This window comes from Triticum aestivum, chromosome 6B (assembly GCF_018294505.1).
Source record: "Triticum aestivum cultivar Chinese Spring chromosome 6B, IWGSC CS RefSeq v2.1, whole genome shotgun sequence".
NCBI classification, from domain to species: domain Eukaryota; kingdom Viridiplantae; phylum Streptophyta; class Magnoliopsida; order Poales; family Poaceae; genus Triticum; species Triticum aestivum.
The window spans coordinates 522,662,779-522,678,805 of NC_057810.1; the positions used below are offsets into that span (position 1 = coordinate 522,662,779).

General features: G+C 48.5%; 1 protein-coding gene across 1 annotated transcript; it reads right to left on the reverse strand.

Annotated features, from left to right (window-relative positions):
- Positions 1 to 1,176: 1,176 nt before the first annotated feature.
- LOC123139339 (GATA transcription factor 5) lies at positions 1,177 to 4,887 on the reverse strand. Its single transcript, XM_044559141.1, has 4 exons — positions 4,579 to 4,887; positions 2,798 to 3,061; positions 2,369 to 2,662; positions 1,177 to 2,271 (listed from the first exon to the last, which is right to left on the reverse strand). Exons 1-4 carry the CDS (start codon positions 4,885 to 4,887, stop codon positions 1,513 to 1,515), a joined length of 1,626 nt encoding a protein of 541 aa, XP_044415076.1. The 3' UTR covers positions 1,177 to 1,512.
- Positions 4,888 to 16,027: the final 11,140 nt, after the last annotated feature.

Here is a 16,027-nt window from a genome sequence, read left to right on the forward strand (position 1 = left end):
TGCAATTCTGCATTTTCACCCTATCAACGAAATGATAAGCGAACCTTTTGCGTATTCGCGAAAGGAAAGCAACTCTGCATTTTCTCTATTCCACTATTTTTCGAATCCTTATAGAATCATGCGAAACAAAGAAGCATGACTTTTCGAGTTCATATTTAGTTCCCTCACAGTGTACTATTTCATGTAAGATTACAATTTTTTTCTCAACAATCCATTGTTCCAAAATGTATAATACTTCTAAAATGGTTGTTTAATACTATACGTTGTTCCACACTAGTCGTGCAAACGGACCTGAGCAGAGCACCTGGCCTGGCAGGGAATTCGCATCACGAGAGGGAGCATCGCAGTGCGGCCGCTGCAACCAAAGCACTACTCCCTCCGTTCCAAAATATAGCGCGTCCTCGGTTTCCGTGCTTCAACTTTGACCATTAATTTAATCAACAAGACCGACTGCGGCGGGCGAAAAAATTATACCAATGAATTCGTATTCAAAAAAAGTTTTTAATTATATAATTTTTTATCCCGCCGCAGTCGGTCTCGTGGGTTAAATTTATGGTCAAAGTTGAACCTCGAAAAACGTGGGCGCGCTATATTTTGGAACGGAGGGAGTACTCTGTCCGAACGGAGTATATTAAAATGCGGGGTACGCAAAATTCGAGGCACCTGGCCATGACCTTGCCAAGATAGCTCCAATGGCCAGTAGTACTAGTACCGTAGAAACGTTCTTTCGAAGTAACTCGCGCGCCATTCGCTACGCTCTGCCAGTGCCAGGCGGCCAGTGCTGACTGGTGAAAAGGGTCCAGATGCAAATAACAATTGCATTCTTCTCGTATACAATTCAGGACTCTCGTGAAGATTTTTGGCTGGCAACCCGTGGCCTAGTCTACTGGTTCCGCTTTGAATGCAGCAGTAATTCGGGTGTCGTAGATGGAACTGTTCGTACCCTATGTGCGGTGGCCATTAATCAGATCAGATACGAGTTTGCAGTAATGACGAAGGGCCGTAAGCTGCAACTCCTTGGGTAGATTTGGCACAGGCACGCTGATGTGAAGAGGAAGAGGGGAATCCACGCCATGACACTACTACCAGACATGGTATTCTTCCGGAATCGTTGGCAGCTTCCTTGAAAGAAAAACAAGGCCGCTAGCTAGCTAGCTTCTTGCTTCACACCAAAGATAACCCAAGGATGGACATTGCCACTTCTGCCCCTCGCATGATTCAAACAACTTCGAAAGCTTTCTTCCCGAGGCTCCACTAAAAAGGCGCCACTTCTACGGCAATATCCTAACAGACCAAAGCTAAACCCGAAAGCTTAGTAGAGCAGTGGTAATCCCTGCACCTAACACGACCTAATAGACTTCTACTAAAACTACTTTCTAACAAGTTCTTTCTAGTAGTAGGGCAACAACTAAATAGAGGACGCCAAGAAAAATCCAGGAGGAGTACGTTACAACAGACTAATCAACGACACGGCCGAAAAAGATGTACACTAGCCGCCGCGGGGAGGGGCGGCTAGAACGAGGCCACGGCCGGCGCGGCTGCGGCCTCGATGACGACGGGGACGGGGTCCTTCTTGCGGCGCATCTCCAGCACCTTGCGGTGGGAGTTGGAGTGCAGGTTGCCCACGAACGTGGGGCTGCACGCCGGCCGGTACTCCGGGAGGAGCCGCCCCGACTTGAAGCGGACGCCGCAGGCGTTGCACAGCGTCTTGGCGCCCTCTGGCCCCGCGCGCCACTGGGGCGTCTTCTGCACGCCGCAGTGGCTGCAGCGCCGGTCGCCCTGCCCGGGCGGGGAGGCGGCGCCGCCCGACAGCTGCGGCGGGAGGTGGCTCTTTGGCTTGCGCCCGCGCTTCTTGGCCTTGTGCTTCGACTTCTTGCTCTTGCTCTTGGTGCGTGGCGGTTCGTCCAGGAGGTTGAAGGTGGGGGAGTCCATCAGGAAGAAGGACGACAGGGAGGCCGACGAGGAGCAGGAGGAGCTGGTGGCGGACGACGACGCCGAGTCGGATATGGACGCGCCGGAGAGCGACCATACGGTGGTGCCGCGCGAGCGCTTGCTGCGCTTCTTGGACCTCACCGGCACCAGCGCTTCCGTGGAAAGCGCGCATATGGTCGGGGTCCGCATAGGGTCCACGGCCGGCACGGTGCTTTCCTGCGGCTGGCGGTGCTGCGGTGGCCACGCCGCTGGCGCTGGGAGCTGCGGCGGCGGCGGGAGCTCTGCTTGCGAGTCGTCCATGATACCCGACACCCACTCCAGTTCCTCCGCGTCGTGGGCCTACACAGAAAGCACGCAAAAGAAATGAATAACGCTGGAAACCTAAAATAGCGCCGTCTGGCCGGAGAAAGGCAAAGAAAAAGGTGAAACGTCTTACCGGCAGGTCCATCTCCGGCGGAATAAGCGGCATGAGCTCGTAGGAGACCGCCGACGACCCGTGGGAGTCACTGCACTTTTCGTCCTCCTCGGCGGCCGGCGCCGTCTCGCAGAGGAAGCCGCCTTCCTTGTCCACCTCGCAGAGCTCCTCAAGGTCTAGGAGCTCCTCCACCGAGAAGCCGTCACCCAGCAGCCCGGCTCCCCACGGCGCCGGCCCAGCGACCACGGCGGCCGCCACCTCCTCGGCTGCCTCGCACGGCCTGAGGCTACTCCTCAGCGCGGACATCCTCTCCGCCTGAAACCGCACCCACAGAAAGCAGGAGAGCAAGCTCTCGTCAGTTCCCTCTAGAGAAGAGAACCACCTTCTCTCTTGCTAGAAACCGTCACACACACACACACACGTCTCAGCACAGAGAGGCTATGTATTTACCTGCAGGGAGCCGTGGTGGTGCGCGAACGACGACGACATGGCGGAGGCGGCTGCAGAGGAGTAGGAGGGGGAAAGGGTAGGGAGGGAGGCGTGGAGGAGGTGAGGAGCAGAGGAAAAGGCAGCGGCAGCAGGGGCGGAAGAGATGAGTGTCTGGTGGGTCATTGAATGGCTGCCAAAGTCCGTGTCCGCAACAAATGCACTGTTGTGTTGTTTTCTCCCGCTTTGCTCTCCCTCAATCACGTTGCTCCACCCCATTTCTTTTTCCTGTCAAAAAAAAAACAGAATACTACCGGTCAATAGTCATATATATATTCTTACTCCATTCGTTATGATGCTTTTGGGTGCTAGTTCCCGGATGAATATATATTAAAAAAATGTGCGTGTGTGTGGTGGGGGTCTATTAAAATATTTAGCTGACAGATGTAATGATACCATTTCACCACCTGATCTATGTAAATAGGTATTATTTTCTACCCCCTCCGTCCCATAATATAAAAGTGTTTTTAACATTATATTAGTGTTAAAAATATTCTTATATTATGGGACGGAAGGAATACATATTACAGCTTAATAAACATGTTGCCGAGCATCTCTAAGCTTGACTCATGCCGATATTGCCACTATTTTTTGTAGTGGTTTATTTTAAGTGAAGTGATGCTTTTTCTTTTTTTCTCTTATCTGACAGTCTCCTTTCCGAAAATACATGTACTCCCCGAAATGAGCGAATCTAGAACAGATTCGCGCACTGCGCGCGGCAGCAGTTTATTCGCCGGGGCAGTTTGTGTGATTATATTATTTTGCTTGCAACTTTTGCGTCGGTGAGTAAGCCGGTTGGGGCGATTGATTACTACGGGTTGCACAGGGGCCGGTGTGGACTCGTGATGGGCCTGCGGGTCCTTTCCCTCTGTTCGTTGGGAGCAAATACTGTTTCGAAAAATCTGAGTTGTTCGCCGCTTCAGATCGTGCTGAAGTTATTTTCAAAAAAAAAAGATCGTGCTGAATTATTATTATTTTTAAAAAAGGGCAAAACAGTGAATTTGTCCGCTTCAGGCGAGTAATAAACCATCGCGTCAAGCAATGCCGTGCTCGCCATGTTCGGTGTTTATTCGTTGCCGTTGTGGTGCAAGCAGCATGCATCGCGTGTGCAATAACTAATGAAATCACAAATTCGGCTTGCCAAATCGGGTTAACAAATCTTCTGCTCCATATTTGACCGAGTGGAGATCTGTTTGGATAGTACTAGTAGGGTATGTAGAACCGTCTATCAAGGTGTATTAAGATGTACCAAAACACATCAATAGGGTAAACACTAGTAGATTGCAATGTCATGGACACTTGCAAACCAACCTATGGTTGGATGGTTAGAGGGACTGTGGTATCCCCAACCCACCAGGTTCAAATCCTGATGCTCGCATTTATTCCTGAATTTATTTCAGGATTTCCGGCTATGCGCATTCAGTGGGAGGAGACGTTCCCGTCGACGACGAAGCGTTTATGGTAACTTCGTAAATCTCAAAATGATATGTCGGCTCAGTCTTTCGGAGGTGCTCATAGGGGTAGGGTGTGCGTATGTCTGTTCATATGGGTGAGTGTATGCGCGTGTATATGAGCGCTTTGTGTATGTACTGATGTTCAAAAAAAAAATATCATGGACACTTAGATGTTGTCGTTGTGAATTTGCACCAAAATATGTTTGTTGCGCCATGAAAAATCAAGGATCTTAACAAGGTCTTTGAGTCAATGAAACCTATCCTATAATTGTAGTGCAGTGAAAAAGCTACCACTCTGGATAAATGCTGCTCCTCCCTCTGTCGCTCCTCCCTCTGTCGCTCCCGCGGGCGGCAGGGGAGGAACCCTAGCCGCCCCCCACCAGCAGTCCTCCTTCTCCTCCTCCCTCCTCGCCGCCGCCTGCTCGCGCTGGCGGGCAAAGCCCGGCGGCCGGCAGGGCGATTTCTCCCCCTTGCGTGGTGGGGCTGCCGCGGGCAGATCCAATCAGGTCGGGGCGCGTCGTGGTGCGGGACGGCGCGGCGGTGCTGTGGAGGCGACTGGCGGCGGTGCTGGGCGTCTCCTGGTGGTGCGGAGGGCTGCATGGGGGCGGTGGAGCGCACTGGTGTCGCGGGATCCAGGCGGCGCGGGAGGTGGGCTCTCTTACGTTGGTCGCGGTGGGGCGTCCTTGGTCAGGTCCGGCCGGACCCGACTCCGATGTGCTTCGTCATGGTGCGGGAGGTGGCGGCGGGGCTGGGGCGCAGGCTGCGCGTTGGCTGGCGTGCTCGTGGCGGCGGCGGCTCCCGGTTTGGGATCTGGCGCAGACGGGCGGCGCGGGGGCGGGCTGCGACCTCAGCGGCGCACCTCAGCCGCTGCAGGGCGGCTCGGGGCTGTCCCTCGGGGTCCCGGCATGGATGTGGGCTGCCACGGCGTGGTGGTGGCTCACGGCGGTGGTTTGGGTCGTTTCACGGCGGCGGACGGACATCTCCGGCGTCGGCCCGTCGGGAAGCGGCTTGTTGTGGCCTTCGATTCCTCTCCTCGGCGTTCGGACGCTACCTTCGTCAAAGGGCTGGCCCTCTCCCAGCTGCGGTCCATCGCCTGTCTCGCGTCTGGTGCTGCGGGACTGATCTCGTCTCGTGCCCGGCAGTAGGACCGAGCTCGTCTCGCGCCCGGCAACAGGACCGATCTCGTCTCGCGCCTGGCAGCAGGACCGACCTCGTCTCGCGTCCGGCAGCAGGACTGAGCCCGTCTCGCGCCCGGTGCAGCAGGACAGGTCTATGGAGGCCAGTTTCGGCCGACCTCTTGGGTCTCGGCGATGGGGGTCGCCCAGGGGTGCGAAAGACGGGACCTTTCCACTCGTCTCTTTGGTTGGAGTAGCGGCGGGTCTCGGGTGAGGTGGTGTCAAGGTCTTTGATGCCAGGGCGGCGGCCCTGGTGGTGGGAGCGCGGTGCTCACGGGCAGAGCCCGTGGCTTGGTGCTGCCTGGTGAACCATGGCCTTGTGGGCGGCATGGTTACCTGGGTGTGACGTTCGGTGGTGGTGATTGTTGGGCGGGGTGAAAACCTGCTCTATCTTTGGACGGACCGGCGGCGGCGACTCACTTCCTTCTTGAAGGCGTCGTCGCGGCCTTCATTGCCCGTTGTGTTTCTCCAGGGGAAACCCTGACCCTCGTGTCGGGCGGTGGCGGCGCTCCAGTGTCGTTCCCTTTCTGAAGGCGCCGCCTTGAAGCACACGGTTCGCCATATGCGGCTTCACCTCTTAGCGGTGGCGTGGTCACGGCCGAGATCTCCGGTTGCTCTTGTAGTGTTAGGGGTGGTGTTATTGCGCACAGCATCTTTGTATCCTGCCTTGGATGTGTGTGTTGTGTTGGCGTGCGTTTGTACCGGATTTGTTGATGATCTTTGCTTTATATATAAAACGGGGCGAAAGCGTTTTTCGATAATTATAGTGCAGTGAAGTCATGCAGAAAAACTTTTATAGAGAACTCCTACAATGAAACACAAATCAAACAAATTATCAAGAGAAGATCATAATGATCGCATCCTCTAAAATTACTGTCCTAAATGTTAAAAATTTAACGTCAGCTTTTCAGCTGCGAATCAAAGTGCATCTACATGATCTCTTAAAAGATCTCACAAGATATGAATGTTGCATGTGATGCACTTGGATAGTGCATTAAAAATAAACACATTATTTTTGGAGGAATGAAGGGAGACAACATAGACAAAGATGGGGTGCATTGGATCGCTAAAAAAATGAGGCTCGAAACACATGGAGGAAAACTCATAAAGATATTAATCATGCAAACCATTAATAAAAGACGGCTATCTAGATGGCTTTCCTGCACGATTTTTTCAGCGAAACTAGGGACTGCTCAAAGAGGATTATTTTTGTGAGAAAAATTCCAAGCTATTCATATTCAATCATGGCGGTACAATGAACACCAGAAATAATAAAAACTACATCCAGTTTGATAGACCATAGCAACGACTACAAGCACTGAAGCGAGCCGAAGGCGCACCGCCGTCATCGCTCATCTCTCTCCGGTCCCGGGCAAAACTCGTTGTAGTAGATAGCCGGGAAGTCGTAGTGCTAAGGCCCCATAGGACCAGGGCACCAGACCAGCAACCGTCGCCGATGAAAAGATGCATATATCGAAAGGATCCACCCTAAAGACACATGAACGTAGACGAACGAAGACCGGATCTGAGTAGATCTGCCAAAGACAAGCACCGATCGAATCCCGCGAGATTCACCGGAGACACACCTCCACACGCCCTCCGATGATGCTATGCACCACTGTGTCGGGGCCTAGGCGGGGAACCTTATTCCATCTTCAGGGAGCCGCTGCTGTTTGTCCTTCCTAAGCTGGACACAAACCCTAACAAAACCCAGAAAAACATCTAAAATAGAACCCCCATCCGGCAAGGACCGGGATCCAGCACACCTCCATGCCCTAGGGCCACCGGAGACAAGACAGACCGGCGGCAGCGCTGGCATAAGGCCGAGGACCTGGGCTGATTTGCAGAGGCGACGACAGCTGGGCATTCATGAGGTGTATATCTTGCATAGCAAGTTGATACATATGTGAGATGTACATGATTGAATATCTTTTCTTACAGAGGATATTATTCCTGCAATGAAAAAGTTCTTCACCACTGGTATAATGCTAGATGGCGTAAATGATATGGTTAATGTTCTTATTCCAAAGGTGAAGAAACCCAAGTATATTAAAGATTTCCTTCCTGCTATCATCCTGTGCAATGTTATTTATAAAATTATTTCTAAGTGCCTCGTGAATAGGTTGAGGCCGCTTCTTGATGGTATGATCTCCCCAACCCAAAGTGCTTTTATTCCTGGGAGATTAATTTCTGATAATGCTTTTATAGCTTTTGACTGTGTACATTCTTTTGAGTACGCTCAAGAATAGTCACGGCGAATTTCATGCTTATAAATTGGATTTAGCCAAAGCATATGATTGGTGGATTGGCACTTTTTGAAAAGTGTGTCCAGGGCTTCGGGTTTTGAAGCAGGTTGGCTAAACTGTCTTATGGCTTATGTTATGTCAATCAAATTTGTAGTGCACTTTAATGGTCAGCTCTTGAAGTCGTTCTCCCCTTCTCGTGGTATCAGGCAAAGGGATCATTTATCTCCGTATTTATTCCTGTTTGTGGCGGAGGATCTTTCTTTGTTACTAAATAATGCATTAGCTAAAGGAGCTCTTCAAGATTTCAAGGTGAATTGGCATGCTCTAGGTATTTCTCATCTTTTGTTTGCTGATGACTGCCTGCTATTTTTCAAGGGGTTCATTGATCAAGCATTGACTATTAAAAATATTCTTTCAACTTATGACAAGGGGACTAGCCAGTTACTGAGCCCATATAAATGTTCTGTTATGTTGAGGAAGAAGTGTAGCATGGAAGATCAAGTGGGTTCCATGGTAATCTTGTGCATTACTCTCGATGGTTTTGAGGATAAATATCTTGGGCTTCCAGTGCCATAAGGTAGAATGAAGGCAGGAAAATTTCAATCTACTAAAGAAAAGGATCTTAAAATATTATCAGCCTGGATAGAAAAATATGCATCTAGTAAGGCGAAGGAAACTTTGATCAAATCAGTTCTTCACGCTCTTCCGGTTTATGCCATGGGTATCTTTAAATTCTCGACAACTCTTTGTGAGGATCTGTCTCGTACTATAAGGAAGTTTTCGTGGGGCGATGGGGAGGATAGGAGGAAAACTCATTGGTTGGCTTGGGATAAATTGACAAGGCCTAAAGGTGAGGGGGTATGGGTTTTTGCGAGCTAAGATTATTTATCAAGCTCTTCTAGCTAAGCAGGCTTGCAGATTGGTGGTTAACCCATAATTATTATGTGCCATGGTGATGAAGGCAAAATATTATCCCAGGGGCATACCCTTGACACTGCCTTTCCTCAGCATCGCTCACTTGGTAAGTTATCTTATATGGATTGGATTTGCTTAAATTCCGAGTTATTTGGAGAGTGTATGATGGGTCTAATATTAATAGCGGAGAGATAATTGGCTTCCAAGAACCTCGGGCCTTAAAGTTACTACAAAGAAGAATAGGACCATGATCAAATGGGTGTCTAGCCTAATTTTGAGTGAACCAAGGAGATGGGATGAGAATTTGGTTAGGCACTTGTTTTATCCACATGATGCGGAGGAGATCCTAAGTTTGTGCCTTTCAGTCATCATGGGATGGTGATTTTTTCACTTGGCACTTTGAGAAGAATGGTTTGTTCTTGCTTAAAAGTGCATACAAGCTTGTGCTTAATCTAAAGGATCATAAAGAAAACTAGGGGCAATATAGTGGTGATGTGTTGGGGGGAGGAAAATTTTGGATATTATTCGAAGGCCAATGTTCCTCCCAAGATCTGTATTTTTGCGTGGTGTGTCGCTTGCAATAGCTTGGTTATCCAGGTAAACAAAGTTTTGCACCAGCAAGTCACTTTTAGTACATGTTTGATTTGTGGAGTGGAAGATGAATGTACTTTTCACGCGCTGGTCTTGTGTCCAAAGGCATAGGCATTGAGTATCGCCATGAGGGATATTTGGGATTAGCCTGCGAGGGACTGGGTTGACAGGTTTACTATTCTTTTGAATCAATTGAGTTCTACTCTTGAAAGAACATGCGGTGCCCCCATGTATGGTTTTGGTAATTGATGATAATCTCTATGGACTAACGGTTGCCTTGAGTTATATTTGAAGGATTTGTCCATAGGATTATCTTGAAGTCCATGTGTTGGTTTCAAGGAGTTTATGAGATGGCCAAAGTGCTTTTCAAGGAATTATCCAAAGATTGGTCATGTGAGAGTTGAGCTTATTGCAAGCATATCTTGAAGAAGAATATTGTGTGAACATTCAAGTTTACCTTCAAGACATCATCCTAATGAAGAGAGTTGGAAAGATTCAAGTTGATCAACACACAAAGCACACAAGTATACCGAGAGGGACCAAGTGTTCCCATGGTATGGTAAGCATTGTCCATTACGCTTTGTGTACTAACCCATGGTCTACGTGAGAGTTCTTTGTGGGGTTAGGTATGTTTCCATGGTCTTGCGTCAAGAGGAAGATCCCATACAACCCATGGAGGATGACATCAAGTGGCGATCGTCATCAAGTCTGCAGTGTGCAAGTTCAAGTGGAGAAACACGAAGAGTGGCTCACCCATAATGGAGTATGGGGAGCAATCAAGTTTGAATCTTGCCATCCATTGTGGTGTTTATGGACTTGTGAAGATGTGCTGAAGAGTCGCTCACCCATAGTGGACTATGGGGGAGCAATCATCTAGTCTTCATCGAGCCAACGCAATCAAGAAAGGTGGTCCAACTTGAGGGAGTCAAGATCGTCATCATCTAGCTCAAGTGGACCATGTGCAAGGCAAATGTTTGCCCTTGATAGGTTTTCTATTTTACCGGTCTCGTGGTGGTAGTTGGGGGACTGGGTTATAGGATCGTTTGCTGTACTATCAAGGGGGGCTCTCAAGTTGGTAGCTTGATCGTATCGTTAGTAGAGAGCTCAAACCATTGCATCCTTGCATCATGTTTCTTGGTTCTTGTTTGGTTCTCTTTGTGAGTCTTAGAGCTTATGGTCATCTTGATGACAAGCTTGAGTTCATCGAAAACGGAGTTCGCATGCGTCTTCTATGATGTTTTCGGTGTTGGAGGTTTTACCGGTCTTATCCAAGGAAGGATTCTCACCATTTTCTTATGGGCCTTTTCTCATTTGCTTCTTATTGATATTTCTATCAATACTGTGTTAGCCCTTGTTGCTAGCTTTCCAACAAACTTGGTTTCATCGAATTCGGAGCTCGTATGCGAAAGTTGTGTCTGTTTTGATATTGCCTGTTTTACATAGAGAGGTTGTACCGCCCCGTAGAGAGGTTGTACCGGTTGACCGGTACAACCAGTGTTTGGAGCGGTTGTACCGCTCCAGAATTTGTCCGGAGGTTGTACCGGCCATGTACCGCTCTACCACCGGACTAGTTTTTGTTTTGGAGCGGTTCTTAGTCGGTTGTTGACCGGTTTTACCGGTTTAACCGGTACTACCAGTTCCCCAGGCTATTGTACCGCTTAGAGCTTTTCCCAGGTTGGTTTTTCCTCTACTTTGGCCGGTTGTACCGGTTCATGCACCGGTTGTACCGGTCCTACAGTTTTCTGCACATAACGGGCAGATTTGTGGGGACCTATTTAAGGGGGTCTTCTTCCTCAATGGTTCCCCATCTCTTGAGCTTGTTTTTGCCCCCATTGTTGACTTTCCTTGAGCTTGCTAACTCTCAATCCCTCCATGGATTCTTGCTAGTTTTTGAGGGAAAAGAGAGAGGAGATCTAGATCCACACTTCCACCAATCACTTTCTCCTCTATGTGAGGGGAACCCCTTGGATCTAGATCTTGGAGTTCTTTGTGTTCTCCTTATTGTTCTTCCTCTTACTTTCCTCCCTAGCATTAGTGGCTTTGGTGGGATTTGAGAGATAAGGACTTGGGTACTCTGTGTGCCCTTGCCATTGCATTTGTGCATCCATTTGAGTTCTCCACGGTGATACGTGGAAGTTACAAGTTGAGAAGCTTATTACTCTTGGGTGCTTGGTACCTTTGAGCTTGTTCCTCTTGGGTGCTTGGGCGCCCTAGACGGTTGGTGGTGTTCTAAGCTCAATCATTGTGGTGTAAAGCTCCGGGCAAGCGTCGGAGTCTCCAATTAGGTTGTGAAGATCGCCCCGAGCAATTTGAGGGGTACTGGTGACCGCCCCCAAGGGTTGCTAAAGTGTATGGATTCGGTGACCGCCCCCAAGGGTCGCCATTTGTACGGGTTCGGTGACCGCCCTCAAGGGTCCCTTAGTGGAATCACGGCATCTTGCATTGTGCGAGGGCGTGAGGAGATTACGGTGGCCCTAGTGGCTTCTTGGGGAGCATTGTGCCTCCACACCGCTCCAAACGGAGATCAGCATCCGCAAGGGTGTGAACTTTGGGATACATCATCGTCTCCGCGTGCCTCGGTTATCTCTTACCCGAGCCCTTTACTTATGCACTTTACTTTGTGATAGCCATTTTGTACCTTGTCATATACCTTGCTATCACATAGTTGCTGATCTTGCTTAGCATAAGTTGTTGCTGCACATAGGTAAGCCTAGTTGTTGTAGGTTTAGTGCTTGACAAATTAACCACTAGGTTTATTCCGCATTTGTTCAAGCCTTTACCGTAATTATTTTAAAACGCCTATTCACCCCCTCTAGGCGACATCCACGATCTTTCAATTGGTATCATAGCCTCGTCTCTCCTTTTAGGGCTTAACCGCCTAGAGAGTAAGGATGTCTACTAGGGGTTTAGGATTCTCTAACACTCTTAGTTTTGATGGCACAAACTTTGATGTTTGGGTAATTCGCATGCTTAATCTCTTTAGGGTCATAGACCCAAATTTAGAGCGAATTGTATTTATGGGTTTTTCTCCTCCAAAGGATCCCCAAAGATTATCTTTAGAGGATGAGAAAAACTCTTATCTCAATGCTCAAGCTTGTAATGTGCTTTTCGATGCTTTGAGCAATGTAGTTATATTTCAACTCTTGCCGTTCCGGGATGCTCATGAGTTGTGGACAAAGCTTCAAGGTAAAATATGGTGTGTCCAAGTTTTGTAAGGATGATTGTTCTCCCTCCACCTCCGGCCATGTTGTATTCTCAACTTCTTCTACTTCACCTACATGTGGTTTGACACAAGGTAATGACATGGTGAGTAGTGGTGTTCATTGCAATGATGATAATGGGCTTATTGTTGATAATCATTCATCACTTTCTTATTGCAATGCTTCATCTTTGGACTTTAACACTTCCAACACTCCAAATGTTTCACATGCTTGTGTTGATAGTCCTTGCATATCATGTAGAAATTACTTGACTAAATCTCATGATGATACGCTTGCTATGTCTTGTTTCAATGATAAAAATGCATCTATTTCCTCGAATTGTTGTGGTAACAATGTAGAGGAAACCGAACACTCCATGGAACTAGATGTGGTGTTTAATGGTGCCTCAAGGGATCCTACATCATCATCTATTGATTTTTGCCTTATGGCTAAGGCATCAAAGGTATCTCCTACTTTGTACCCCAATATGTCTCTTGATGATGATGTTGATGCTAATGATGATGAGGATAATGATGAAGAATATGATAATGTTGCCTCCTTAAAAACTAATGGGGAAATGATTTTTAAAGTTCTTCATAAAAATAAAATTGCTCGTTCCAACTTCATGGAAATAATGTCCATTGCCATTGATGGCAAGAAATGCATTGAGGAGTTGGAATCTCATCTAGAGGAGCATGAGGCCACCATTGAGAAAATGGAAGCTCATGGGCGTGATTATGCAAATGAGATCGTGGAGCTATCTCAAGCTCTTGAACATGAACAAACCACCTCCGAATCTCTTGAGGAGACTTTTGCTCTAGAATTATCTAGAGTGAGGGAATCTCATGATAGAGCTCTTGAGGTGGCCAATGATTTCAAAACTAAAAATGCTAAGCTTGAAGTTTCTCATGCTAGACTCCTTGAGGATTTTGAGCACCTCGAAAATGGCTCAAGGGTCATCAAGGGTGAGCTCATCAAACTCACAGAGTCTCATGCTCAACTTGAAGCTTCTTATTTAAAAGAGCTTTCCAAGTTGCCTTCTCCTCTTGTTGTTAATGATGATTGACGGTGTCCTGGACTAGGGGGTACTCAACGCGTCGTCTCCCGATCAGTTGGATTGGGCCGAGGACCCCCATGGCCGTATACTCATGGGCCAGTCCGGACAGTTGCCGCATACAAGGAAGAATCAACAAGACTTGGCGATCAAGACAAGGACTCCTCCCCCACCGGCGTATTCGGCTAGGACTCTTGTTATCCTAGGCCTCTGGTGCATTATATAAACCGGGGCCAGGCTAGTCGATAGATATATACAACAACAATCATACCATAGGCTAGCTTCTAGGGTTTAGCCTCTACGATCTCGTGGTACATCTACTCTTGTACTACCCATATCATCAATATTAATCAAGCAGGACGTAGGGTTTTACCTCCATCGAGAGGGCCGAACCTGGGTAAAACATCGTGTCCCTTGCCTCCTGTTACCATTGATCCTAAGACGCACTGCTTGGGACCCCCTACCCGGGATCCGCCGGTTTTGACACCGACATTGGTGCTTTCATTGAGAGTTCCGCTGTGTGATCGGCGAAAGGATCAATGGCTCGACTGCAGGTCAACTGCGACGTCGGCTTCTTCGTCACCAGCTCGACTGGTCACCTTGGCTTGACCGAGGACTGCGCCCTACCTCCGATCGTCATGTTCGGATGAAGGCCTTCATCAACACCAACTCCGATCTCTATCAAGATCATGGAGGAGTCATCCATGGAGCTCGGGGGCTCAACGTCAACATTGCCCTCAGGCGGCTGTGCTGTTTTTCTAGACAACAAACTTGTGTCCGCCGCCACCGCCTCCTCGAGTGTCGCCTAAACGATTACTTCGGTGGAATTATGCGGAATTAAGTCTACAACAACCCTGCAAAAATTTCGTCGAGTTCCGGTGGAGGAATCTCCGGCAATCTCTGATATACCGGAGCCCTGTTGAATCTGGACGAGAATCTGGACGAGTTTAGGGCGTGGTATCCAACATCTAGCTCGGATGTCCTTTGGAGGATCCAACGATTGATTTGCTGCGGAATTCCCTTATCTACCACCTGCCAAAAATTCAGCTCGATCCGACCGTCCAAACTCTTGGAAACTTTCGATTAGTGCATCACTTTTTGGATCTGTTTTCTGCGCGAAAATGAATCCGACCCGAGTTCGTCTTTTTTATGAAAGGGATGTCGGAAATCCTTTTTGAAGGAAGTTTTGTATGGGGTATTTTGTTTTGTTCCCGAACATATCCCACTAACTTTAAGATCTTTTGAACATGATCTTCAACATCATGCTGGTGTCAAACCAGTCCGCCAATATTGCTCCACAGCTGCCGACCTGCGCTAGACACGTCGTCACTTTGTTGAGCCGAGCTCAACTTCTCCGGATCATCATCTCGGCAAGCCGAACGAGAGTCCGGCATCGCGAAGGATAAATTGTCACCAACATCGCCGCCCCACGAATTACAAGGAGAGGGCACACCTGCATCGACCACGTCACGACCTGCATCGGCAAGGCCGCACTATTGCTTCTTCAAGCTGGTGTCCATCACGCTGACCTACTTCGACATGTCGGCTGGACCGGGGGCTTCGCCATCTCTTCATCAACCTACTCCGGACACTTCGGCGTCACTAGCCGACCAGACAATGGGTGCGCGGACCGAGTCCCAATTTTGGGAATCACCTTCCTTCGGATTGCTACAACAAATAAACCAGGTGCTATTAATCCTAGTATTTCTTTTTGCTTGTTTGGGTTAAATTTTTTCCAAGGAATTATTACTCTGGTTAGTCCAGCATATGTACACAGGTCTATCAAATGGTGGCCGCATTACCGACGGTCGCATGATGGTTCGGTCAGTTTCCTTACACAGTTTGGCGAACGTCGCATCCGGAACTTGGACCGACCTGTGAATCCAGGCTTTGCCACGCCTATATTGCATTACGTCGGCGACCTGCATCAACATCGACTTCGGCGCCAGGCCATATTTCTTTTACTACTCACTTTGCATAAATTATTTATTATGCAACATTTTTTTAATTCCTATTATTACTATTATCCCCGGTCTGCACTATTTTTTGTGCACAGGAAAATGATCCAGCCGGAATATATCCTTTGATGTCACCTCGGCTGGACGGGGGGCTTCGTCAACACTTCATTACCCCATTCCAGGGACTTCGGCATCACTCTGCCGTCCTGCATTGACCATGCTATGTCATCACTTCACAGGGCCGAGCTCTTTGCTCCGCCACCTCGGGACCGGCTTGGGGGATGGAACCTTGTCCCGCATCAAGCTCGGACCGCATCGTCAATACCGAACACATTAACCAGCTAAGTTGCCTTCATGCTCAAAGTTTTAAAATTTCTAACTTGTGTTCGGTTCGACCAAGCATTATACTTTCTCGGGAAAAAGTTGCTTATCTTCCTTGTCGAAACTTTGTTCGCACACACTTGACGTGCTACCCGCGCTCATTATACCTGGGGGCTTCTTTAACAGAAGCTTATTAATTCGGGCTTTATGCCCAACACATGTGTCACACTTCCGCATGTACCTTTTATTCACCATTATATGCATCGATATGACTTAAGTT